Below are 27,764 nucleotides of genomic sequence, written 5' to 3' on the forward strand. Positions count from 1 at the left end.
GAAACCTGCCAAGAATTGGGAAGTGCAAGGTTAAGAATTCTGTAACTTCCTGAAAGTCACAGTAAAGAAAAAACATTAAGGTTTTTATGAAAAAATAATTGTCATCAGAATAAATCAGGGGTCCCTTGCATCAAAAAATAAATAAATAAATAAATAAATAAAATACTGATTCCTTACATCAAGTCATTTGTGAGGGACACAGACATGATAAGCTGTATAAAACAGAGAAGAAGAAATATTTTGGACACAGAATGGATACCTGAGAGTTCTTTGAAATGATTGATAATAAAATATACCAATCCTTAAAGCTTTTTGGAAATCTGAAATTGAAATTGACACTGAGATGAACATTTGCTGAATTTTTAACCTCCCAAATTACTGTGTTAATTTTGTATCTATTGTCTTAAAATTCTCTACCTTCGTCAGTGTAGAGCTATGCTAGTACCTATTTACAAAAAAAGGTCTGTGACCGAGTCTTTGTTCCTGGGTTTGTACCCCTAGGACTTTCCAACCAGCATGGTTTCAAGCACACAAAGTGAAGGGTTAAGATGTTTGTCACTCAGCCAGGTTACATTTCTTTACATTTCAGGTATCTCTCTTTTTATTCTTTTTAAAGCCTGGAGCACCAGCTTACTCAAACTGATCAGGCTTTTATCCAGAAACCTCCACCAGAGGCTGTTCCTCAATCTGAAGTGTTGTTTATCATTGCCAAGGCTATTTACTTTTATTTGCCAGTACATATTTGTACTTGTATTCTACCCTGTTTCATTTCAATACTTTGTTCTCTACAGTATCTCTGTAGTTTCCCCCAGTTGCACTGTTCATTATGAGGTAGAGCTGTTCTCTACAGTAACTCTGTAGTTTCCCCCAGTTGCACTGTTCATTATGAGGTAGAGACTCCTTTGGTAGTCTCATTCAGTACCTGTGATTTTGTCAACTCCCAGGTTTAGAGAATTGTGTTCTTTAACAAGATTACCCAGGTTAAGGCATCGAGATCAACCTCAGGTTTTTATTCTTGTCACTGTTGATCACTTTATCAGGTTATATGACCCTGTACACGTCAAGTCTTCCCAATCTGTATGCAGGCCGTGGCCCGCCTGGGTTGTAGCTATTTCTATATATTCCCACGCCCACTCTCTCTTGTGAACAAGGTTCTTCCCTTGTCAGGTAGTTGGGTGTCATTTGAATGAAAGAGTGGGAAATTAGGTTGCTATTCTCATACAAATTGTCACATTTATAATAATGTCACTTTGCTAGGCTGGAGTGAGGTTTGTGATTAACATGAATTATGACTTGGAATTACCTAGATCCTGACATGGTTAGTCTAGATGAGGCATGGATTATCATGAATTATAAACTTATTCTACCTAACCACCTAGTATAGGTGTGTGGCTGGACACTAGGCTGGGAGAGATGCTGCCTAGGAGAGTGAAATCAAATGTCTACTAAGTTAACATTAAATATATTAGTAGTAAAAGACACCATGACTTTAAGTGCAATTAATGTCCACTTTACCTCAGAACTCGAGTATGTTTTCCTGGTGGGACAGGTATTAAGTAATGACAGGTGTCTTACCTGGTGACAGGGGACAGGTATTAAGTAATGACAGGTGTCTTACCTGGTGACAGGGGACAGGTATAAAGTAATGACAGGTGTCTTACCTGGTGACAGGTATAAAGTGATGACAGAGGTCTTACCTGGTGACAGGGGACAGGTATAAAGTGATGACAGAGGTCTTACCTGGTGACAGGGGACAGGTATAAAGAGATGACAGAGGTCTTACCTGGTGACAGGGGACAGGTATAAAGTAATGACAGAGGTCTTACCTGGTGACAGGGGACAGGTATAAAGTAATGACAGAGGTCTTACCTGGTGACAGGGGACAGGTATAAAGTGTCATTCAGAGTCCTGTGTTAGGACGTTTCCTGACATAAATATGATGAGGTGTCGGAGGCAGACAGGTGCTAGAGTGGCTGCCCGGGACATAAAGGATGTTTACCGTGCACGGGAAGGTGACAGCATTCTCAGGAAGTCATAATACTTTTACTGCTATTGGCATTGAAACACTCCACTTAAACTGATACAAAACTGCTATAATATATTTACATAAGTTCTCACTCCCCATTAAGACCTACATTAAGAACTAACATAGAAGATAAATATTATATTGATCATGCAATATAAGAAAGGAAAATGATCAAACAAAGTGAAATCTCGAAAGTCAAAAGCACATTTATATTATGATTTCTCCTTTAATAATTGAAATAGAAAATTCAGGGTGACTAAATAGTTTTTGTGGCTGGCTTCCATTGTGTGCTCCCAATCTTGTATTGTGGCCTTCTCAGTTGATGACAAGCCAGGAATATTGAGATAATAGCCGCGGGCAGGTGATAGCAGCCATACTAACAACTGCATGCCTCAGTCTATAGCCTAAAAAAACAACAGATGCTTAAAGCATATATGAAGAACTGTCTACAATGGGAGACGTAATCATTGTTGCTAATTACCTAGGAAGTCTAATTAGATGTGCCATTGATGCTGCAGTTAAAGCATGGTGTTGGGGAGAACAGATAAGTCAACACGAGGGTCTTTAAGACAGCGGAGAGTGAGAGCTGCTAATTTACTGCCGAGAAGGAGGTCCCTTTCCTTGGCTTTGTTCTTGTCTAGTGGACGTAGAAATATTAGATAGATGCAGGAGTGATTACAATAGTCTATCGGAAAAATTAAGACATGGGTCCCCATAAAATAAGCAAAGAGGATAATGTGAAAATTGATCGTATCTTGATGGTCGTAGCTACATATTACATTATAGGTAATCAATGCTGTGTGATGTCATCATTATGCTGATGCAGGGCACAGGTGGTTTAAGTGTGTTATCAGAGCCATGGATGGTGGGTAAGCCTGGGAAAATCTCCACACAGGCAGGTGTACTGGCATTATTATCCAAATAATGATAAGAACACCTTCAAATGTCTGCTAGCATCTAATTTGTGCAATGCTCCAGCAGCAGGACGGCCCAAGACAGAAACCTGCAAAAACTGCCAAATCTTGTTGTTAGATCTCGGCAAGCTGGCGTACCAGGACCGCTACTACGGCCCCATGGGCTACCCCTACCCCCACTATGGCTACGAGGAGTATATGGCGCAGTACTTGATGGAGGGTAAATGTTTTACTTTCCTTAGTCTTTTCCATAGTGTAGAAGTGGCTGTTTTAGTCAATATGGTTTAAAACTTGATATTGGAAAAGAGAGCTGAGAGGGCTGCGTCCTCCCATGGCATAGGGCATGCAACTAGTCTCCTCAATACATGGGAACTCCCCCGGTGCTCTGCTACTCCAGTGTTTAACCTCTGGTTTCAAGCAGCAAAACAAAACTAGTTTTTCCCTAGTGAACAAGACCAGGGAAGTGACGCCTGTGTGCGTGGCTGTCTGTGCAGCGCCACAGCTTTGTTCATATCAGCCAATTGATTCTTGGCTTGTGTGTGAAAATTCCCAAATTTCAGCAGGTTTTACAAAAGCAGCAATTGAAGTACTTGTTTAAAGGTTTTTAATTGATGATTTTTCCCACTGACATGAATAACATTCGAGGAGTATTTAGAAATCAAGTTTCTTGATTAGGAATTTAGGAATGGATAATTTTAGAAGATTCTGTGCAAGATAACAAGGATAAAAAAACAAGAAAATTATTCTTATAAATTATGAATAAATTTTTCTTATTCCTAAAGGCTCGGTTTAAGTGAAGATCTTTAAATAATTATGGATGTTTTCACCAAACTAATAAATTATTACGTGATTTTAATCATAACTTAAAAGTGCATTAGGCATTATTTACATTAAACACTTGTTCTTTTTATTCATCCTCTAAAACTTACTGCAGTTATTTAACATTCATGTGGTAATTTTCTTTTGTTTCTTAACCAGCTTTTGCATAAATGTTAAAATTAAAAACAAAACACAAGCCATGTTTATGTTGTGGTCGTGTTGTTACTATGCTCATGTAACATCTTGTCTGTAGTGGAGTTTACAAGAGGTGTTCATGATGTGGGAAGTACCCTGACGTCCTGTGAAGAGGAGTGGCTGTGGTCGAATGGCACGTGCGGCCTGGGATTAGAGGGCCTATCAGCGGGTTAATTTGCCTCTAGTATTTGAGCGTGAGCTGCAGTGTTTGTTCACAAATAAATAGAGCTGGAAGGGGTCACCGACAGCAGGTGTCTTACAACTTGATGGATTTTAGGGAATCTGTTTAAGACTGGCTTTTGCAGTGAATTATTCCCAACTTAATACTATTTTTTTATTTGAACAGCTGGCAATTAATATTTGAAGGGAGCTCGAAATATTTATTTAAGATTTATTCAATAAATTTCAAACTATACTGACTTGTAAAAATAGATAAATTATAAAAAGTAAATTACTTCTTTGAGTATGACAAATGTTTTAAATCTTTTTAATTTATAGTGTAAACTCTTTTTTATTTATTTACATATTTATTTCTTTGCTTATTTATTCTTTGGCTTGTTTTTTAGTATTATTATTCATTTATTTTTTGTCTAATAAAAGTTTTATCCTTTATAGTTTGAATTGTATTTCCAATTTTCAGAATACTTGTGTATCATGAAACCAGCATTTTTGAACGTTAAATTATGACTTTATATAAAGAACAATAAAATTTGTCTAGATTTTTAATAAACTTTTCTTTTTCTCTTTTTTTATTCTTTTTTTAAAGAAAACAAAACCAAAACATCATTTTCTTTCAATCTGTGGCTTCAAACTGCAAAGAATGTTTGTAATATATATTACAGCATGGTATTACAGTATGGCTGCCTTTGTTGCCATCAATGTGTGGTTTTTCTTGCAAATATTGATAAGGTTGTCAGTTTTGTCTCCATTGTACTTATGTATTGTATATTCCAGAAGCCTCATCCTCAGCACACATGATACCAGGTAACCTCACACCGCCAGACAAGGTGAACGGAGAGATGGTTCCCATGGCAACAGCTAGTCCACTAAGTATCAGTACCATGGCAACCTCAATCCATACCCCTCCTAGTCCCCTGCCAACCCCCTCACCCCCAGTGCGGCACCCTGGGGACGGTGAGAGAGGGGACATGAGGCACATCAATGGGTAAGCAGGAAGGGGAGGGGCAGCCAGGGAGCACTGGGCTCCTGCTTTGCACTTAAACTTCATCCATTTTCACTTTGCTTTGATCAGTTAATGTAACAAGGTGGATTAGGTGGATTTTTCTAGGTCATCTTTTTCTGTGTTTTATCATTAAATGAATGCTTCTCATATGAAGATGATGCTTGAATTAAATGTAATATTATGAAAAATGCAGTGATATGCAAGTACCAACTCAGTAGACACAAACCTCATTGAAAAATACTTGTGCTGTGTGAGAGAGATTTTTAACTTTTATTAGCTTAAATAGTAGTTCATTGGTGGTGCTTTCCACAACTGAGTGATTGCACAAGGGACTAATTTGCTATGTTTGGGAAATCATTTACTGGCCTTTTTTTTAATTGTTATTTCATTTAATTATTTCAAAAGGAGTATTAGTAACCCAAAGACATCTGTGTAGTATACCAGTCACATATATATATATTCTGACAGTGGGTCCATGTTTTTTCACATGTCACAGCGAGGCCTTGGCTTCACTTAGATTGGACAATTTATGATCTTAATTACATGAACGATTGCCTAATGAAGTGGATGGGAAAATGTCGCCACCTTTCTTGTTTGTCATCAACACAGTGCAGTTTGTTTATGGCAGGAAAGAAATGTGGATGTTTAAATACTTAGGGTGGCATTGATTTCTGACATAGGACACGGCCAATATTGGTCTATGTGAATTGAGAGACGGAGAGCTGACGACATAAACACCCCAGATCAATACTGGAAATCAAGTCTAATGTGAAGTTGAGTAACATTTCACAATGCCAGATTGAGTCACGGCATTGATTACCTATGTTACAGCGAGGAGAAAAAAATGGAAGGTCCTTGACTAGTGTCGCCGAGGGCAACCTTAGGTGACTTGCCGATACTTAACTTCTCGCTGTTAAGTCTGAACCATGGTAAAAGCTCTATTCTCCACCTTTGCCAGTGAACTTGGTTTTGTTGGCTGGTTTTAATAGCAGCTGTCTAATTGGATGGTAGAGATAATAAAGATAGTGTTCTGCATTGGCGATTTTTATAACTGTTCTTTCACTGAACAGTTAAAATGAAATGAAAATGAAATTGGACATAAATTACAGCAAATGATCAAATGGAAATTGTAATGGCATTCATGTCTTTGACTATAAATGAATTGGTTATTATTGTTCAACAAAGGCTATTTCTTTGTTCTAAGAAGAGAATAAAAACATTGTGTGTGGCCTTAGATTTAATAGATATTGGATGATTTGCCGTAATGCCCAGCATCAGTTTGATCAGCCAGGGGCAGGGCAGGACAAAAGGTTAATGATTTTGGATATGTAAGAGTGGGTAAGAGCAATTTGCTTGGTGGTGAATAATTGATGATGTCGTGACTGGACACAGACTTTTGTGACAAGAGTTTAGAACAAGGAATACTGACAGGCTTCAACTGTTGAGAGCTTCATATTTTTATTTATTAAATAATCTCCCTCATTATTTAAACATTTCACAAGTTGAGCATATTTTTGGTCATTCAGCCCAATACACAGCCAGGTAATAAGCTGTTAGATGTCCAGGATTCAATAAAAATGTAAATATTTGCACTTGAATTTTCTTGACTTTTTACATTTTGATTGACATCTTACACTAGAAGTATCTTTTACTTACTGATCACAGGCCAAGCTTACTGTCCTGTACAGTGTGGATTTTGGATGATTTTGGATGTTTTTGTTATTTGTTTAATTGTATTTAAAATGAAAGTGGGATATAGATGGGCAAAATAATACCGCAGAGTTATTCCAATACACAATGTATTGATTTGTCTAATACATTGTAAAGCTTTAAGTCTCTTAAGTGATTCCTTTCATTTATTATAATCTGATTACATAATTTAAATTTGATAATAATTTATATTATTTTCTGTTACAGACATTTCTCAGGCCAGAGGTTAAATAGGTAAGTAGAAAGCTCTGAAATTTTCTTGTCTGGTTCTTATATTCTTACACTTTTGTGGTAACTGTCTTTATTTATTTAAAGTGATGTCATAGGTATTTTATATTTGACTGATTTCCAAATAATCATCAGCAAAGCATCACTGAAATAAGGACATTTATCACTTTATTATTTATTTATAGTGATTTTTTTTGTTTTAAATATGTGATAATCAAATTTGCAGACATAACTTGGAGAGAGTCGAGTCACATAATGACATAATTCATCTAGATTTTACAACTGATTCAACAGAAATTGTTATCATATTTGTATGGTGCAGTTCCTAAATATGTAATAAATGTTGTGTTTCTTTTAGGGAAGCAATGAAAAAATATTTGCGGGACCGTGGGGACCAGACCTTAGTGATATTACATGCCAAAGTAGCTCAAAAATCTTATGGCAATGAAAAAAGGTAGGCTTAGCCTTGGGGGAGGTGACCCTCATTTGTTTTAAATGTATATTTCCAAACCATGGGCCTGCATCTCTCCCTGGTAATTTGTATTCCCTTCTCCTGCAAACATGCAGGTCAACAACGCCATGTGTAACAAACTTAATCAGATGTTTACCTGGGGGTGAGCTGTTGAATAATATAATCAGCTTTCCTGAGTAAGCTGCCGGTTAAGACTTTTCTGCATAAAATTGACAGTGAAAAGACTCGGTCAACTTGCTGTAACTAGAGGGCATAATGATGGAGACAGTTTAATACTGCTGTAAAATTTGTTTATGTGAGAAAAGCGGCTGTGATGTATCTGATGATGGCATGTGTGTTTCCTGTTTCAAGTGTCATTCCTGAGGCTTGGACTTGACGTCTCTCCCCCCCCCCCTTCTCTCCCCCTGCCCCAGGCAATGCACACACACACACCAGGTGATGGCTTGTGGTTACCACTGATAAAGGGCTCAGCTTCTTATGTATTTTTCTTTGTAGATAATATAGATTGGCCAGGATATATTCACCAAAAATTCTTTCAGTGACCTGTATTTGTTTTAAGGTGACCTTCTTTTGCTATAAGTTATAATTTCTTTCCTTTCTTAATTAATCTTGGTTAACCTCTGTCAATATCAATTCAGTTAATATTTTAAAATGGTATTGCTTAAGTAGCAGAATTACTGCAATCATTATTTTGACTGTCACCCCAAGTGTAATTGGATGTTCAGATATCTGTAGGAAGGGGCAGCATATCTGAGGTAATGTCAGCTTACTCTGTTTTTGTGTTGCTGATAATGAGGCATTTAGTCCAGTGTTTGATATTAGATTCTCTTCAGTGAGATTTGCCACTGTAGTTATGAATGCAGATATTCATATAATACCAAAAGAATTATTTCAGGAATCCTTGACCAAACACAAAGAAGTACATCACTTTTTTTATAGCAAATAATGTGACTTGTGTAGATTGCATTTTTTTTATGTTTTGTATATATACAACATATCCCAGAATTTGTAAACTTAAAGCACAACCGGTAAATTCTAAAACTAGACATCATCTTTCAGATTTTTTTGCCCACCTCCATGTATCTACTTATTTGGGAGTGGTTGGAAGAGGAAAAAGGAGCAGATAGAGAAGGAGGGAGGCAGTGAGCAGGACTCCGCTGTTTGTGCCTTCATGGGGATAGGGAACTCCGACCAGGAGATGGTGCAGTTAAACCTGGATGGAAAGGTGAGCATTTGCTTCCATAGTTTATAAGCAACCAGTTAAAAATTTGAACTAATCAGAGAATTTGCCATGAGTGGATTTGAATGAAAAATTAATGCTAGTTTATTGGGCTTCCTAAAATCAAGTCAATTGCCTTCTGGAATAGATAGAAAGCTATGAAGCGGTTAAGTTGTGAGAAAATAAACTTAATCATGCACGTGTGCACGCGCACACCCACACAAACACATACACATACACACACACAAACAGAGAGAGAGAAAGAGAGAGAGAGAGAATGTGTGTGAGGACAGCCAGCTACAGTCAGCTGGTATCTGATATCCCTGCATTTCTTTTCAGCATTACTGTGCAGCCAAAACCCTCTTCATCTCGGACTCTGACAAGAGGAAGCACTTCATGCTGACAGTCAAGATGTTCTATGGCAATGGACAGGATGTCGGAGTATTCCACAGCAAAAGAATCAAAGTCATTTCTAAACCTTCAAAAAAGAAGCAATCATTAAAGAATGCAGATTGTAAGTGTGCACTGTGCATGTCTCAAAGAGAAACAAATTGCCCTCTTTGTTAGCAGTAGACTGAGGTGTAATTTTAGCTCTTAGATAACCTCAGAATTTTTTACTTCAGCATTTATTTTTAACCTTTGAACTTTAATGAGAGGCATTTTCAAATTTCAGCATTGTATTTTCCCCCCAGGTTGAATATATGTGAAATGAAAGAAACACTTTTTTTTATCTGATTCATTATGAACATACTGCTTCTCTGAGTGTAAATTTTAAAACAGTTACCTAATAAAAAGATGTTCATATCTTGCAGTGTGCATTGCATCAGGGACAAAGGTAGCGTTGTTCAACAGGCTACGTTCTCAGACCGTCAGCACACGCTATCTGCATGTAGAGAACGGGAACTTTCACGCCAGCTCTACACAGTGGGGAGCATTTACCATTCACTTGTGTAAGTAACTGATGTGACAACTTGTTAGATTCATCTCTATGGCAACAAGAAGTTAGTGTTTCCATGTTATCCAATGCAAGTTACCAGTATTCCAAGTTGATGATTGGCAAGGCGTCGGCACGTAAAGTATTTTTTTATTCTAAATGGGGCCTTACTACAGGATGCAGAAAGGACATCGTCCCATGTAATGGGGGCTTAAGGACCAAAAATACTGTGTAGAAAGCTGATTTGATAATGACATACTTAGGGAATGTTTAAGTGATTTAAGTAATTTTTAGAGCAAATCCTGCTTTGACTTTTCCACTTATTTCCAGTTTCGTCAGCTATGATTTTTTTACCTGTATTATAATCAACTAGATAATAAGGGTATTACGTTATTATCTGTATTTGATGACAAACCTGAGCATTGTGTGTTGGATAACAGGTTACCACAAAAATTATTATAAATGCACAAAAAAGTCAAACATTATTTCAATAAGGGTACATTAGTATTGTTGACCTGTCATAGATATGACATGAAAATCAACACGTAGGAAGGGAAAGGGGTTTGCCTCTCTGCTTTACTGAAAATATTACTGTTTAAGACTGTCTACTGTGAAATCAACGGTTACATTTCTTAGGATTATAGGTTCAACTGAGTACATTGGGGAAGGGGGGTCTGGCCTGTCAAAAATTGTTTAAGTTTTTCTTCAGTCTTGAACTTAAGTGTTGATAAGCAGACCAGGTAGGGTGATATGTCTATTCATACAGGGAGAATAAGTGGCATAATGGAACCTTCTCCACACTCTGTCCTTTTTTCATCGCTTGATTAAATGGTCTCATCAAAATGCAGAAAAAATCTCAGCTATGTAAAATATCTACATAGAGCATTTATTGCCTTTCATTTTAATTTGCCATAACTAATTCTGGGTTTATTTGTTTCCAGTGGATGACAATGAGAGTGAGTCTGAAGAGTTTACAGTACGTGATGGTTACATTCACTATGGTGCCACTGTTAAGTTAGTGTGTTCAGTGACTGGGATGGCCCTACCCCGGCTGGTGAGTGAAGACTTTTTATTATTCATCATAAACTATTCTAAGCTAACAGACAATGTTATATGTTCAGTGACTGGGATGGCCCTACCCCGGCTGGTGAGTGAAGACTTCTTATTATTCATCATAAACTATTCTAAGCTAACAGACAATGTTATATGTTCAGTGACTGGGATGGCCCTACCCCGGCTGGTGAGTGAAGACTTCTTATTATTCATCATAAACTATTCTAAGCTAACAGACAATGTTATATGTTCAGTGACTGGGATGGCCCTACCCCGGCTGGTGAGTGAAGACTTTTTATTATTCATCATAAACTATTCTAAGCTAACAGACAATGTTATATGTTCAGTGACTGGGATGGCCCTACCCCGGCTGGTGAGTGAAGACTTCTTATTATTCATCATAAACTATTCTAAGCTAACAGACAATGTTATATGTTCAGTGACTGGGATGGCCCTACCCCGGCTGGTGAGTGAAGACTTCTTATTATTCATCATAAACTATTCTAAGCTAACAGACAATGTTATATGTTCAGTGACTGGGATGGCCCTACGCCGGCTGGTGAGTGAAGACTTCTTATTATTCATCATAAACTATTCTAAGCTAACAGACAATGTTATATGTTCAGTGACTGGGATGGCCCTACCCCGGCTGGTGAGTGGAGACTTTTTATTATTCATCATAAACTATTCTAAGCTAACAGACAATGTTGTGTGTTTAGTGACTGGGATGGCCCTACCCCGGCTGGTGAGTGAAGACTTTTTATTATTCATCATAAACTATTCTAAGCTAACAGACAATGTTGTGTGTTTAGTGATGAACTGGTCTCTTGAGTGGTTTACCTTGTTATTCAATTTTAAAACTTAAAGTTTGATTTTTATGCGTGACATAGTAAAAATCCAGGCACTTTCCAACAATGGAGGTGGCAGGTGTTACACTTTAAACAAGTCGGTTGTCTCCAGTTGTGTTTTTAAAACCTTTTACATCATACATGCAAGGAAAAATTGATGCAAAAGCTCTTATTATGCTTGCTTTTTCAACCTCAAATCTTTTATTTTCATAATTGATATTGTTATGTTTAATCTTTCAGGTTATTCGCAAGGTTGACAAGCAGACAGCGTTGCTGGATGCAGATGACCCAGTGTCCCAGCTCCACAAATGTGCATTTTATATGAAGGATACAGAAAGAATGTACCTATGTTTATCTCAGGAAAGAATTATACAGTTTCAGGTGAGATGTACCCAAATGAGGGACACTTTCTACATATATTATGCTAAATTTACTAAAAAGTGAACAGTTATGTAGAGGGAGAAAACAGTCCAGTGATTATGTAATGGTGTTTAACAAACAGACTCGGTTGCTCAATATTTCACTGAAGATTTAAGATTAAAGAATAAAAATCTTCAGTGTTTTCATGACTGTGCCCCAAAATGAATGTTTAAACATTCTAAAGCACTTGTTGAAAGTCTGTGTTCCTAAGGTTAAGTATCTTATAGCGCTTGTTGGTTGTTCAAAGTTTTGATGAAGATACATGAGCTGCATAGTCAGTATTACATTTCACCAACGCCATCTTCTCTCTCTGCCAGGCCACGCCTTGTCCTAAAGAGCCCAACAAAGAGATGATCAATGACGGGGCGTCCTGGACCATCATCAGCACGGACAAGGCAGAGTATACCTTCTATGAGGGTATGGGTCCAGTCAAAGCTCCTGTCACACCAGTGCCTTTAGTACATAATTTATATGTAAGTACTCTGCCAGACATAGGGCCTTCCACTTTGTAGTTGATGAACTACTGCAGGAAACTAAGACAGCTGTAGTAAATGTGGCTTTTTATAGGTATTTTATAGCAAACTTAAGTTTTGTATTATGTGACTTGCAGTGCTTGCAATATGTATTTTTATGACCCACCATGAAATCACAGTTTAAGTCATAAATTTAGTTTCTGCAACCATAAATCTACAGCTTGCAGTCACAAATGGCAATTTCTGTTGTAAGACCTCTAATCTGTCTATCATAGGAAAATTGGACTTCTGAATCAAAGAAAAATGAACGCTTGTCTTTTAAAACTATTTTAAGTGATTAGATTTCTTATTATAAAAGGCTCTGATTTTACATATTAGATGTACTTTTTGTCATTTTTTAACTAATTGGAAATCTTGATAATTATATTTAATTAAATTAAATTCCAGCTAAATGGAGGTGGCGATGTGGCTATGTTAGAGTTGAGTGGGGAGAACTTTACACCTCATCTGAAAGTATGGTTTGGAGATGTGGAGGCAGAAACTATGTACAGGTAAAACATCTGCTTCTGATTATGTCAGATTATACAGGTAACACACTTCTGTTGTGCATTGTGTTATATTGTACAGGTAACACACTTCTGTTGTGCATTGTGTTATATTGTACAGGTAACACACTTCTCTTGTGCATTGTGTTATATTGTACAGGTAACACACCCACTTATTATAGTGTTATATTGTACAGGTAACACACTTCTGTTGTGCATTGTGTTATATTGTACAGGTAACTCACCCACTTATTATAGTGTTATATTGTACATGTAACACACTTCTGTTGTGCATTGTGTTATATTGTACAGGTAACACACCCACTTATGATTGTGTTATATTGTACAGGTAACACACCCACTTATTATAGTGTTATATTGTACAGGTAACACACCCACTTATGATTGTGTTATATTGTACAGGTAACACACTTCTGTTGTGCATTGTGTTATATTGAACAGGTAACACTTATTTCTGATTGTGTAACACTTGTGAAATATTGGTAAAATTAATGTGAAATATGATTAAGGTCACAAATGCAGACATCATTTTAGTATTCTAGTAGGATGTTTGTTTTGTCTTTGTGTTTTGTGTGTGTATTTCAAAGCAGCAGTGATAAAGTTCAGATATATTATTTCTTAACATGACTCTGTGATGCTGTATTTCATTTGTATTCCTTCTAGATTAGAAGAAATGCTGTGTACAGTCCCTGATATTGTAGTTTATTTGTATTCCTTCTAGATGTGAAGAAGGAATGCTTTGTGGTCCCAGATATTGTGTATTATATGTATTCCTTCTAGATGTAAAGAAGGAATGCTTTGTGGTCCCAGATATTGTATATTATTTGTATTCCTTCTAGATGTGAAGAAGGAATGCTTTGTGTGGTCCCAGATATTGTATATTATTTGTATTCCTTCTAGATGTGAAGAAGGAATGCTTTGTGTGGTCCCAGATATTGTATATTATTTGTATTCCTTCTAGATGTGAAGAAGGAATGCTTTGTGTGGTCCCAGATATTGTATATTATTTGTATTCCTTCTAGATGTGAAGAAGGAATGCTTTGTGTGGTCCCAGATATTGTGTATTATTTGTATTCCTTCTAGATGTAAAGAAGGAATGCTTTGTGGTCCCAGATATTGTATATTATATGTATTCCTTCTAGATGTGAAGAAGGAATGCTTTGTGTGGTCCCAGATATTGTATATTATTTGTATTCCTTCTAGATGTGAAGAAGGAATGCTTTGTGTGGTCCCAGATATTGTATATTATTTGTATTCCTTCTAGATGTGAAGAAGGAATGCTTTGTGTGGTCCCAGATATCTCAGCATTCAGGTCAGGATGGAAGTATGTCAGGCAACCCCTGCAGGTAATTTAGTAGACTAGTCTCTTCAATTCTTTTGCAGTTAACTATAGATATTGTTAAAGCAGTTGTTTTTATAACATGTTTAAAATATGAAAAAAATCATTGATGTGCTAAAGGATAGCAAAGCAAGTAAATTAAGGCAGACATTGAAGCTAAAAATAATTATTTCAGGAAAATTCAGCAATTTTCCCTACACCAAGATGTCTGCCTTCCAGAATCCTTCACAGAAGTACCAACAGCAAATAGACGTTCATTTGTTACTTCTCAATAGTAAATTCAGTATTGATTCTTGCAACCACTATGTCTGTAGTTAGGTCATATCCTGTGTAACCATTGTTTTAGTCCTAAGAAATATTCTCATTAAAGGTGACTTTCACCGTCTTTGTTTTAGGTCCCAGTGTCGTTGGTACGTGAGGATGGTGTAATCTATGCAACAGGACTGACTTTTACCTACACGCCAGAGCCCGGCCCGCGGCCGCATTGTGCCGCCATTGATGAGACCATGCGGCCAGGGGCCTCTGTAATACAGACCACGGACTCTGTGCACGAGACACAACATCAGCAATACAGTAATAGCAGCAGTACTGCTGTGTCCTAACAGTGGCAATATTGAGAATGTTTACATAGTGGCAATGCCAGGAGGAGTTCATGGTATCAATCACCTCAGTTTTTTTCCACTGAGTGCCTTCATAAGGAACAGACCGTGATGGGGAAATCATTCATGGAAAACAAAACATAAATGGCCAAATCTTCTTTTATACAGTTAGCCCATGTGTACTTATTTTTCTGTATGTTTTTGTTTTTTGGTGCTTAATTTCACAACGAGAAGTAACTGATGTGGATGTTTAGAGAGTGCACATTCAGCTGAAAGGGAGAAAGTTGAATTGACCAACCTGTTCAGGAGAGACAACAGCGCAGCAATATGCTGCTGTTTAATTGACCAGCAGGGAAAACTCAGACACTGTCCACCAGGTTAATGTTGCCAGATATATTGCCCTGTCAAGAAGTTTTCTACAGCAAGTGCCCAGTGGGTCTGGACAAGTGAAAGTGATGTAGAGACGCATACAAGACAGCAGTATTATGGGAGGCATTGCTCCATGGCAGATATGGTAGTGTCAGTACAGCTGGGTTTATGTGGCAAATTCAAGTACATTTTCTATTAAACTGAAATACAGCAATGGTCCTGTAGCTTGGGGAGGAGCGATGGAGAGAAAATATTTTTCAAATTCTTGTCAGAATTGTGCGTTTTGACAATCTTGTATTGGCTGGACTTGTATGATATTCCATTCTTATTGTACCCTGGATATGACCAGTCATGTAACCTGTGTCAAGTCCGTGTATTTACACATTATGCATATTTTCTGTATAAAGACATGTACATGTATTTTCATAGAATGAAGTTGTTCTATGCAGGCCTGGATGCATTATTTATTGTAAAGCCAACTGTTGTTATACCCTAAGAATGCATTTGCACACACGCTCACTCACCCTTGCATGCTTCAGTGCACACACGCAAACATGAATGGTCAGGCGCACACACTCGCATTTGGATCTGTATCTTCACATGCACATACAAATATTATCTCATTTTTATGAAAGACATACTTAGGCCAGGAAGGACCATACGCAATACTTCTCTCTCAGTTTACACCATAACCTGCAGGACATCTTGGCTCTCCTTCATTACTTTTCAGCCACTTTACATTAAGTACTTAAATCTAATACAACAAATGTGGCACAGATCATGTTATCAGGCCACTGGTCACAGCACACAACCTTCTAGCTCCCAGCCTACCATGAGAGGTATTCTTAGCCAAACCATTTCACTCAATATGCACTGGGAGCAATGTGATAGAGAGATGCCTTAGTTATATCTTCATACATTACACATGTATTTATAAATGGAAAACTAATGTTTTTACAGAGGCAATGTTTTTTTCATCAGCCCAGGCTTATTCCAAGTATCATTTGTTACTGTCAAATTTAAAGGTATTTTGTCAGGGCAAAATTGTGAAAGTGCTCTCATGCATGCCAAACAAAATTTTCTGTCACATTCGTTACGATTTTCCTCGACAGCGTTTATTTTGAGGTTTGTGTGAGATTGCTAAAACACGATCTCCTGAGCATTTTGACTGTGCTTGATAAATGAAAGGTCCACATCATCTTTTTGTGTTATAACCTTTATACTGGTACTAAAAAATGAAAACTGTCTTTATGGGAAGCTACCTGGACCAAGTTCCTTCATTCACACCTAGGTAACATTTGATGCTACATGCCATTCTGTTTCATGTCCAAGCTACAGACATCCACTTAAATGTATTTCAATTCTGTCCCGTCAACACACTGTTGTTTTACCTGTGACCAAAAGGATGTTGATACTTATACCAAATATCATCTTGCTTGGAAGTTTTAGGTGTTGTGTCCCAGCGGTTTCCCATAGATTGCAGTGCAACCATTGCTTTTAGTAGCTGACATGTTTGTGCCAAGCCATGCATGCCTACTTAAAGCTAGGGATAACTATATGCTCGTCAGGTTATACTAAGTGTCAGATTTTATTCTATATTTTTAAGCCAACATTTTAGATCTCTATGAACGTCAGCTGTAGGTGAAATATTTTGAGTGAAGCAACTTTTAAATGAAGGAATACATTCCACTATAGCTGCCAGTCATAGTCTATAAGAGCACCTTCACAGTAATCTATGGTGATAGTTAGGACTGCATTGGATATGTGTCATTGTGCTAGTGGAGACTTCACTGGATGTGTGTCATTGTGCTAGTGGAGACTTCACTGGATGTGTGGCATTGTGTTAGTGGAGATTTCACTGGATGTGTGGCATTGTGTTAGTGGAGACTTCACTGGCTGTGTGGCATTGTGTTAGTGGAGATTTCACTGGCTGTGTGGCATTTTGGCAGTGGAGATTTCACTGGATATGTTGCATTGTGCTAGTGGAGACTTCACTGGCTCTGTGGTATTGTGCTAGTGGAGACTTTACTGGCTGTGTAGCATTGGCATTGTGTATAAGCACAATTTATGCCCTCTCCTTCAGTCATTGTTAACTGGTGTTATAGTAGAGTATAAAAAATCTTTTTGCCTATTCAAAGGCATTACCTTATTAAAGACTTGCTGGACAAAGTTGTACCCAAAGATGATGTCAGTAGTTGTTTAAAGCAAGGCCAAGTTTTATATCAATGCCTTGGAGTTGAATTTTGCGCCAACTAATTTTTTCATGCCATATAAAGCCATTCTTTTTATGTATTGTATTTCATATGCAACTGTATTAACTAATTCAAGAAATCCCACGTTCTGTTTGCTATTATGTTCTACTTATAATCCATTAGCAGCTTTCTCTGTACTGACATTATACTTGCCTTGCCTGGTGGTCTTAAGTCAACTCAGTTTGGGTTATGTTATTCATTCATGTTATATGAATATTCCTAACTGTTAAGTGCCTTACCAAAAGTGATTATAAGTTATTGACCAAAGTATCTATATTGTAAACTGTTATTTGATATCATGAAAAAATATGTTCAGTCATGTGTTCATCGGTTTTTGCAGTTGCAGATATTCTTACTGTGGTAATTGATAGGTAAAGTGTGAATGGATTTTATTCCTCTGTCAAAATTTAAGCAAATTATGAAAAAGAGACAAGGTTTTGCTAGATCATTTTGATCATGTTGACAAAGAAAATCAAACCTGCCTTGCATCAAAATTGAAATCCAGTAGAAAATTGTGTTCTATGTGCTGTTCAGTGGTGTTTAAGATTTCACGTGTCCAATATGTTGTATGAAATGGATAATTCTCTTTTAACATTACCATATCAGATTGAAAATTATGTAATGAATATGGGGACAATATGTGGCAGTGTAGTTGTCAATAGAATCTAGTGTTTGATCATCAAGCCCAAGAAGCACTCAGAGCAGTAATAGAAAGCAGGTGTAGAAGCACAATGTATCATTCTATAGCATGGGTATATAAAAAATACATGATGTACATGTGTGCAGTATAAAAAAGCGCAGAGCCCGTCATTTCAGACCAAGCACGTGCCGCTCACCCTTTCGGTCACGTGGCCTCGTGCCTGGTCTGGGGGCGCCTCTGACGTCATATGTCGCTTTGCGCCACTGTGGTCGCAATTGTGCAATATACAGATCAACCAAACGTCACTTCATCGACTTCATGAAGGTCATTAATATGTGGTCTGTGAAGTTTAATGTAAACTACATCCATCTTGTGTCGCTGTTGTTATTGTTCATGGTGGTGAAAGCATTGTACAAAGTTGCATTTTGTATTGTTAGATACAAACTTGTAGACCACATTACGAAACAATAAAAGTATTATTTTTCAAATTTATTTTGACGTCTTCATCTTGATCGCAGCTGACGCTTCCAAGTATTGGTCCCCTGGTCAGTCCGAATACGAACCCCATGGTTGTCAAAACTTTTTTGTCTTTGGTTATTTTCTCTATTCGCAATCAGATTATTATTATTCGAAAAGTGGATTTACTAAAAACACTTTACACTTTCATTTATTTATTTTCAGGGACAAGTATCTTAATTTCTATTTTGCAGCATCTTTATCTTAGCAAAATAATGTCAATAAAAGGAAAATTGTCAACCAGAAAATGTCCGTGGACAAATTAAGAAAGCTTTTATTCATTATCACGCAGCACTTGCTGGTCTGCCCTTATTTCCAACTCCACTCTGCTCAAATCTCATGTAGTCATGTTTATTTTTACTTAATCGCGAGGCTTTGGTCTGTGGCAGATGTTTCAATTTTATGCAAAGAAAACCCTTATCCATACGTCACCTGCATGGTTCAAGTCATCACCTGCCATGCACGTGAAGCATGGTCTGCGTTTTAGTCGGTCACGGTATGTAGAAACTATGTTTAATTGTTGTTTTGAAACATTTTGTTCAGGCTATGACCATTAACCGTATTTATGTACTGAAGAGTCCAAACTAGTTCAACAACTTCTGCAGCTACAGCTCTGGATAAAATATTCTAATAAAGGATACATCGGTTAACGCCAAGTTGGCCCCTCATCTTTAACAAGTATAAGACGATTTACAAGAAAGTTGTGCAGTGCCGGTTATCCGTTTAAAAAAGAAAACAGGAAATTAAAAATATTGAGCTTCAAAGTTACGAACTTTATCATATATGTATAGTGCAGGGGACAAATTATATTTTACATACCTGGAAATATCAGAATAATAGATATCCAGATAACCCCCAAATTAAGGACATCTTGTTCAAAGCCACTACAGGCATTCTGATAGTGCCCATATAAGCATGGAAATGATTTTAGAACCACCCCCTCCCCCAAGCCATACCGCGACAACGAAGATTAACTGTTAATTTACCACTGATACTATTGAGTATGTTAGTAAATTGTTGCTCTTCTCCAAAACGGGAGTTGCTTCTTCGGAGTAACAAGACCTAAAATGAAAAATATATCTCAGTTGATAAAAGTGAAAAAAGGTCCAATAGTAGAATGTATAAATAAACATGTATATAAAGAAGTTAAATCATTGTCATCTAAAAAGCCAAATATATTATTAAGGAACATCTTAAAAGAAGCATTAGTTTTGACCTAAAATAAATATATAATAATAAATGTACCCGCCTAATATCATCGGCTACTTCAGTAGATATTCCACGGTAGATGAAACATATTGTACCAGTAGCAGGGTAGAGACATGCGGCGCTGTGTCGGCAGTTTCATAACGTTACCCTGAGCATCGTACAGCTTGACGGCCTGTAGGTCTAGCGAGAGCCTGCCGTCCTTCCACTGACCGACCTGAAATATTTGACATCACATGAATCAATCTTCATTCTCACAGATGCTGCCGTTAACTAATATCAAGCCATAAAAATATATAAGGTTGCACTGGTAGAACAGTTTACTATATATTATCAATGATGATATTCCTTTAAAGTTGGTGGGAATATTTAAGTACAATATTTTCGCATTGATGAAGCGTTGTATTTTGAATACAACTCTTTTCCGCGGCCATTCAAGAACCGATCCTAAGTACGTGCCTAAGCACGTGCCGCCTACCTCTACAAACCCAGCATCTCCCTGGTAGTTTAACACCTTGTAGCGTCCCAGACCATTGTTCTCTTCTGTAAACGAGAACGGCTGACCAGCAGCTCCAGAGAAGCTACCTTTGCTTATCTCTTCAAGGAGTTCTCCAATACTTCCATCATCGCCTGGAACCTCATCAAAACATCCAGATACATTGACTTTTCCGCACTTTCTAAGGTAAAGATTTGTCACCCCTAAAGCATACGCGTACACAGCATTGATGGTATTTGAGGTATAGAAGTGCTGGGGCAGTGGTCTCTCACTAAAAGACTCCGTTCCTCTACACACCACATCGTATTTACCGCCAAACTCAAGACCGCACTCGAAATGGTCCTCCCAAAACTCTCTATACCACGGGTCATTGGGAAAACTGTCTGCCGTCAAACGTTCCAAAAATGTGTCGAATCTCGAATCTGTAGGATAGTCCGGCTGCAAGGTAAAACTACCTCGGACGACATCCTCCACTCCGTTAACCACGCCCGCTCTCCACGGGTTCCCTCTTATCCACATCAGTTTTCCTGCAGTGCCCTGGCGCTTCCCGGCAAGAAGCAGCTGACGAGTCTCAGATTCACTGGCAAAGATGATAACTGCCGTCAAACCGTGGACGCTGCAAAGTTCCTTAATTACGCCGTCATATTCACCCTCTGAATCTGGCAGTTTTCTCACGCCCACTGTGCAAATACCTTGACCCTCCAGTAGAGCTATGAGTGATTCCACGGTCTTCTCGTCCGCACTTGCATTAGAGTACACAATTGAAATGACACTTCTTCTGATTTCTTTCACAAGTGATGTCAATAACTCTAGTTGCCCTGTGTTAGTTCTGGCAGTCCTTAAAAACCTTGGGTGGTTGGTTTTGTTATTGAACACGGGGGATGTAGCTCCAGGACTAATCTACAAAATAAACAAATGAAAAAAATTATTTTAAAAATGACACAACTCATCAAAAAATGAATTAAAAAATAAATACACGAATTAAGTCCTTTATTTTGTTTTTATGATATCTCAACTTTTAAATTACGGCGGTCTTTTACCTGAACCAAATGGTATCCTCTCTGATTGGCTTTGCTTATGGCGGCCGTGACGTCATCAAGGTATCCTCCAATCATAGCCATGACATTAGTGAGAATGGGCGGGTCCGGGGGCTGGTTGAATAAGCGCAGGTTCAAATCAAATGCTTCAAACACAAATTCGCCATGTTTGGAATTAGAACAAGTATCCCAAACCATAAAACCCAAAACAGAATCGCCGAGGATGGTGGAGTTCTTGTTGATTTGATCTATGGCAAAATAGAACGCCAAAAGTTGCTGGTACATTTCGGGTCGAAGAGCACCGCAAGTGTCATCAAATGACTGGTACGCGTGCAGCGGGAAGTAGCCCAGGAGTGTGAAATCGCGGTATTGCTCATGGAATGGCATATCCATTATTTTCTCGGTGGAGCACTTGCACGGCGGGTTCAGACACGAAGAAGTGACAGCTTCTGCAGTTTTGGTGGCAGTGTCGTTAATGGCGTAATAATAAAGATTCTGTTTTTCTAAGTTCAAAACACCTTCCGTCCATGTACCAGCCTAGTCAAAGATGGAGATACACATTTGAAAACTGCACAACTTTATAACAAAAATAAAAATAATAATTTGAAAATTGTCTTAACAATAAAAGAAAAAATTACTTTCTTTCCACCAAAAATTCTCAACAATTAAACATGAAATGCACTCACCTTAACGTACCCATAGCTATTGTCGTGTAACCTCTGAAAGTTGTAGATGCCATACCGTGGAACGCCGTCCCCCAGTCTATCGAAGGCCACTCGTGTTCCGCCGCTTCCCTCGAAATCCAATCGCGTCATGTATTCATACACTTTATCGAGGTTGTTCCTTGCCTTCCTGCATAACTCCAAGGGTGTCTCAGGACAAAAATCTTTTATCAGTTTTTGGAGACTTCTTGCATACACATACACGCCGTCTACTACATTGGCGGCATGGGACTGAAAGGGGGCAACATCCGAGTGACTCAGGGACAGGTCTTCAGAACAGGGTTTGGAGTACTTACTACTGTCTCTAAGATAGCATCCAAAATGCTGTTCCCATAATTCCTCAAACCAAATATTTCTTTTGTTAGTTTCTGGCGTAAGAGATGTCAGATAGCGTCCAAAAGCAGGCAAAGTTTGGGAGTGAAAATCAAGGGTTATTGCTCCCCTGGCAACAGAGTCTAGGCCACTCACAGGACGTCCCGCTAGTCCCCACGCGTCCGCGGCAAGCCAAATGATTTCGTTTGACGTGTTTCCAAGCAGACGATTTCTGGCCTGTAAAATTGCTCTGGCGTGACTGGCTGTCACAAACATGGCAACAACTTTAGCATTTGGGAAAACGCCAGCAATCATGTACTGAACAACATTTTCCATGACTGCATCGTCTGAGGGAAAGTAGTTCTCAATCATAATCTGTGTTGCTACACAAAGGCCTTCCTTCTCCGCTTTACGTAGAAACTGTCTCATTCCAGCTCGACCATAAGCGTTATCAGAAAACACGGTGATGACATAAGTCCAGTTCATAGCCTTCATAATGTCTATCATAGCATCTACCTGTGCAACATCGGACGCTATCATTCTCAGAAAGTGGGGGAATCTTGCCTTATCACTCAGGAGTGGACTGGACGACCTGTGACTTATCTGAGGTAGTTTATACACCTCAAGGAATCTTTGCACGTGCATGGCACCTGTACTGGAGATACCAGAAACAGCACCAAGCATTGGGACCGCGTCTACATTGGCGCCAGCGACGCTTACTTCCTCCAGTAAAATACTAGTGATCTGCCTTGATAACCTATCAGCGTTGACGTTACAGTTGTCTAAAACAATGCCACCTAGGGTCACGTTAGGCAGAACGCTGGGGTCCTGGTTGACAAGGTCTAGTCCATAGAAAAATGCTTCAGTCTCTCCTAGCATTCCTAGCTTGTCTACAATGTCACTGCATTCCTTGACTTCGTCTCCTTCCAGGTGAGCGTCAAATATCCCCACCAGTACAACATCACCGCCGTCAAGACGTGAGAACCTGAAGGAATGAACTTTTAATATGAAACATGATTTAAATTTATATTTATATGAACTATAATAGTATAAGTGACATTGAATCGGGCAGACACGTTGATGTCGTTTTCCATCGGTAGGATTTACGAGAAGTTGCAATTTACAAAACGGAATCTTACACGTATATGCTTTCTAAACCACCATTTGGTGAAGGAGAATTTAAAATGAGAAAATATTTACGCCTACTTACGGTAGCAAAAATGCAATTAGAATTGATTTAAACATGACAATAAACGCTATGAATATCATTAATTACCTATTGTCCAGTTGTTTATTCTTACATTCGCAACTATCTGAGCAGCTAGACGTAACGTAGCTTGGTGTTCGAGTTCCATTTCTATCGTACATTTCTATGGGGCTACTTAAGGACAGTTTTCCATCCACCCAAGTCCCTACCTGCATTTTTGACAAAAATTATTTCACAAGAAGGTAATACGCCCAATGCATGTATATGAAAATGGGTTAGCATATTTAGCTGAATGGCCATAACTGAACATGAATAATAAATCAAAATCATATGCGTACATTTGAATTATGAAAAACATAAATATATATATAAAAAGAAAGCAAGTATTACCTCGTTAAATACCAACACATTATCTGTCAGCTGTGCATTCTTCACTCCGTACATGGCGTGTTTCACTTCTCCGTTGTCCTTGAAAGCAATGGTTCTATTGTCTAAATGAACAAATTCTACCTCTCGTAGATATCTCATCATTTTCTCAGCAGGTAGATGGATCAAGTCGCCGCACAGCGCGGAGCTGTTACAGAGGGCGCTGTGGGCTTTACGCACCGCGTGGGCAAAGGTGTAGACGGCGGCGATGGTCTCGGAGATAAAAGATAACTGTCGATAATTGTTGACGTGTGATGTCACATGTGAGGCATTGCAGCTGCGTCCTAACGTACAGCCATACAGCTGAAATGATGAAATAAAAAGAACATGGATACAGACAGAGAAACCATGAGTAAAAGTGCCATGAAAAGGTACTGTTCACCGCATGGCAAATACGATTCCAAAAGTACCTTAATCCGTTCTTCAAACCTCTAGCTGTATATGTTGTGCCCTCTAGCCCAGTCTCCCAAAACATAGTCTATAGTGAATGATAAAAACATTGAGATACATTAACAAGACAGAAAACGTGGAAATGGCCCACCTGCTCCCAGTATTGGCCAAAATATGGATCCGCCAAATTGTTTTCTGGGGTGAGAGAGGTAAAATAGTTTCTGAATTCCGTGATGTGAGCAGAATATTCATTGAAGCTGATCATGCCGCGAATGATGTGTTTCAATTGGTCGTATGCTGGCTTGTAGTGGAACGGCAGCCCCGAGACCCACTGTAACTCAGTCACCACCGGCACGGACGCCTGGGCAGCGTTAACAGCTTGGAAAAAACGGAGCAATATTTCTGGAATTACCATGGTGACAACACCGCGTGCTCCTGGAAACAAAAGACGAGCGTAATTATTAATGTGGGTCAATTGCTTGTTTGCTGAAAACAACATAAAATTGTTTCGAAGTATGAAAAAAAAACGCATATGCAGTATATAAGAACATCGAATATCAGATATCAGAATATCTGTATAAATGTAATATCGTAATTATCAAAATGCAGTGACACCATTACCTGATAAATGTGTCAAATCGTCCTAGAGTGCACAATCCACTTAATCTTACCAAAGATAGAAATTACTGTTCACAAACCTTTGGACGCAGCAAATGCAAATTCTTTGATGTGAGGGTCGAAGTCGACGTCACGATCTTCGTTATTCACCGACTGCAGCGCCACCACACAGATGTCATTCACTGACGTCAAGCGGAGAAATTCGGATTTCAGATCCTGAGCATAAGGGTCGCTTCCAACAAGAACAGATACATGTGTCCAGCCAAGTTCTTGTAGGATGGATATCAGAACCTGTTTTTACGGGAAAGAAACTGGTGTTCATTTTAGACCTAACTGCAAGAAACAAACTGGCAGAAAAAAAGAAAAACGGTTTTGTCCTTAAGAAGAAGAAGAATTAGAAGTTAGATTTATAAAAAGTAACACCCACCTGTACAGCAGAGGTGGCGCTTGGCACCAGTCTCTGGAAATAGGGGAACTTGTTGGTGTCGCTGAGCTCCAGACTGTGAGAGGCGTAACTGACTGTAGGCAGAGGGATATAGTTCAGAAACTGAGCCACCCGGGCCGTCACACCGCTGTATAGGGCAGATAACATTCCTAAAACAGGGAGAGTTTTAATAATCAATTAATCTATTTCCTTGATTTGGTATTTAAGAATTTTTTGAGGGTGTTAAATAGTCATTGCGTTACTTTTAACTTTAAAATGCAGTTGAACCCCAGTGCTGTCTGTTTTAAACAATGGCTGATTTGAAACTCTAGCGTTCACAAACGCATCAGGCTGATTTTGACTTCTTTAATATTTAATGATGGCAAATTATTGGCCCTTTCAATATCTGACAGTTTAGAATATGGAACAACTCTTGGAATACCACCAAATGCATGTTAAAACATGAGAACTTATATTACTTGGAATGTAGAAATTTCATATCAATAATATATATTTGTGTTTGTTTCCTGCCAAGATATAAGTTGTGCGTCTTATTTTTTAAGTTGATAACTTTCTGTAAGCAAACCAACTGTCAGCAGTCGCCAGTATACCAACGAGGATGTTTGGTTAAAAGGCAGTCTATCATTGTGTTTATGAAATAATAATAACAATTAAAACACAAGACATAATACCTGGAAACATTACATTTGCTGGGCAGATACTTCCCGAGTCGTCAGCGTACTTTTCCCTCTCAGCCAGGAAGTCCACGGCGCGATGTACAGCCACATCGGGACGGCCGCAGTCATCGTAGGAACGAATACCTGAGAAACATGGACAGGACGTGACGTCGTTGTTGACTAGAGGTCGTTGTGGACTAGACGTCATTGTGGACTAAGGTCAATGTGTTTAATTCTCTGGTCATTACTTCATGTTTTTATCAATTAAGAGAGAAAGAGAGAGAGAATTGTGGGGAAATGGGCGGTTATAACCCCCCCCCCCCCCCCCCCCCCCCCCCCCCCCGTTTCATTAATTTTCATATTCTCATGACAGGGGGTGTAGCGGATAAATATTGATTAAACTCAGATAGATTTCTAATTAAAAATGTAGTACTTACCAAAGGTAACACCAGGTAAAAATTTATCTTCATTCAGCTTCTGCACTGCAAAATGTGCGGCCTCTAATCTCTGAACAGCGTCCGCGTTCACTTTCTCAGAGCAACCCTCTGCACCCGCCGCCTGCGCGTGTATGTTAAACGTAGCCCCCAAAATTATGTCGCCATCTATGCTGCCAAACTGTTGTCTTTGACACTGTTGACATGTGACAAATGTCACCCAAAACAATAAAACGGGGACGCAAAATGTCCACCAAGTCATCTTCAGTCTAACCACCTGCAAAGGGTGAAACACTTTCTAACAATAAAGTTTGAACCGACTACTTGCAAAATTCATTCATAAAACTAAATAATAGGCCTATATACTGTGTATATGCATGTATTCTAAGACAGATCATTTAAAAATCATAAGGCTATAACGACAACATCTGAGACAATCTTTATCTTATTTACCCATTAAAACAGCAATAATGGGCATACCTCACGCAAAGTATCTTGCCAGCAAAGATATACGTACATGTATTTCAGTGTCTTAGACGTCGTGAGGATGGTCATGAAGCCATCGTGATGAACTGCAGTCAGGGGGTCAGATAAGGGAAAGTGATGTCCATCTAATTTTTATTTTCGACAAGACAGGGCATACAAATGGATAGATTTCGTCCCAAGTACACACTACTAAGTTCGTATCAAGAGTGCAGACGTTCCCTATCTTGGCATCTGTAGTTTGGGCCCGTGCCTATTGGGTCTGTCATCAAGTTCACCATTTCTCGTCGATTTCGAGTTCATCAGTGAACCCCACATAATGTTAATTTAATTTTCAAATACAGTACAATATCCCTGGTGGTCAGATACTGGTCATTTAAATGAAAAGACATGTCTCTCACCTGCATGTTGCTGGCTCGCTGCTGCAGTCAAGTCACTTTATAGACATATTGTAGTACGCGCAGTATGCAGACTTAAATGTTTAAATGCTATTTCAAAAACATTTAATCCTCACATTAAATGAATTTCATGAACACATGTCGCTTTCCAAGCTTTTC

At 38.5% G+C, this 27,764-nt stretch overlaps 2 protein-coding genes across 9 annotated transcripts in view; one reads left to right on the forward strand and one right to left on the reverse strand.

Annotated features, from left to right (window-relative positions):
* LOC106168695 (recombining binding protein suppressor of hairless) overlaps positions 1-18,751 on the forward strand; it is a 34,954-nt gene extending 16,203 nt beyond the window's left edge. For 3 of the 7 annotated variants that reach the window (XM_087015180.1, XM_087015168.1, XM_087015188.1), the window contains exons 3-14: positions 4,909-5,119; positions 7,055-7,081; positions 7,434-7,529; positions 8,607-8,772; positions 9,106-9,280; positions 9,579-9,716; positions 10,642-10,754; positions 11,842-11,982; positions 12,339-12,494; positions 12,942-13,045; positions 14,325-14,406; positions 14,795-18,751. In XM_087015180.1, the coding sequence (XP_086871306.1) occupies positions 4,909-5,119; positions 7,055-7,081; positions 7,434-7,529; positions 8,607-8,772; positions 9,106-9,280; positions 9,579-9,716; positions 10,642-10,754; positions 11,842-11,982; positions 12,339-12,494; positions 12,942-13,045; positions 14,325-14,406; positions 14,795-15,001 (1,616 nt within the window). In that variant the 3' untranslated portion in view covers positions 15,002-18,751. Of the gene's footprint in view, positions 1-1,708; positions 2,013-2,348; positions 3,161-4,908; positions 5,120-7,054; positions 7,082-7,433; positions 7,530-8,606; positions 8,773-9,105; positions 9,281-9,578; positions 9,717-10,641; positions 10,755-11,841; positions 11,983-12,338; positions 12,495-12,941; positions 13,046-13,899; positions 13,976-14,324; positions 14,407-14,794 lie in introns of those variants that run through there. The other 4 variants (XM_087015200.1, XM_087015205.1, XM_087015173.1 and 1 more) reach the window with 4 other exon arrangements.
* Positions 18,752-19,025: 274 nt separating this feature from the next.
* Positions 19,026-27,097, reverse strand: LOC106164867 (uncharacterized). Of its 2 annotated transcripts, none has more exons than XM_087015157.1 (12): positions 26,728-27,097; positions 26,306-26,434; positions 25,617-25,783; positions 25,270-25,480; positions 24,723-25,006; positions 24,146-24,484; positions 23,825-23,964; positions 22,201-23,533; positions 21,518-22,051; positions 20,460-21,377; positions 20,025-20,198; positions 19,026-19,837 (listed from the first exon to the last, which is right to left on the reverse strand). In XM_087015157.1, exons 1-11 carry the CDS (start codon positions 26,984-26,986, stop codon positions 20,043-20,045), a joined length of 4,470 nt encoding a protein of 1,489 aa, XP_086871283.1. In that variant the 5' UTR covers positions 26,987-27,097; the 3' UTR covers positions 19,026-19,837; positions 20,025-20,042. The 2 variants fall into 2 exon arrangements, with proteins under 2 accessions (XP_086871283.1, XP_086871288.1); XM_087015162.1 differs by having other exon boundaries at positions 20,021-20,198.
* Positions 27,098-27,764: the final 667 nt, after the last annotated feature.

Source organism: Lingula anatina, chromosome 1 (assembly GCF_051362555.1).
Source record: "Lingula anatina isolate TDL-2025a chromosome 1, LinAna3.0, whole genome shotgun sequence".
Classification (NCBI taxonomy): Eukaryota; Metazoa; Brachiopoda; class Lingulata; order Lingulida; family Lingulidae; genus Lingula; species Lingula anatina.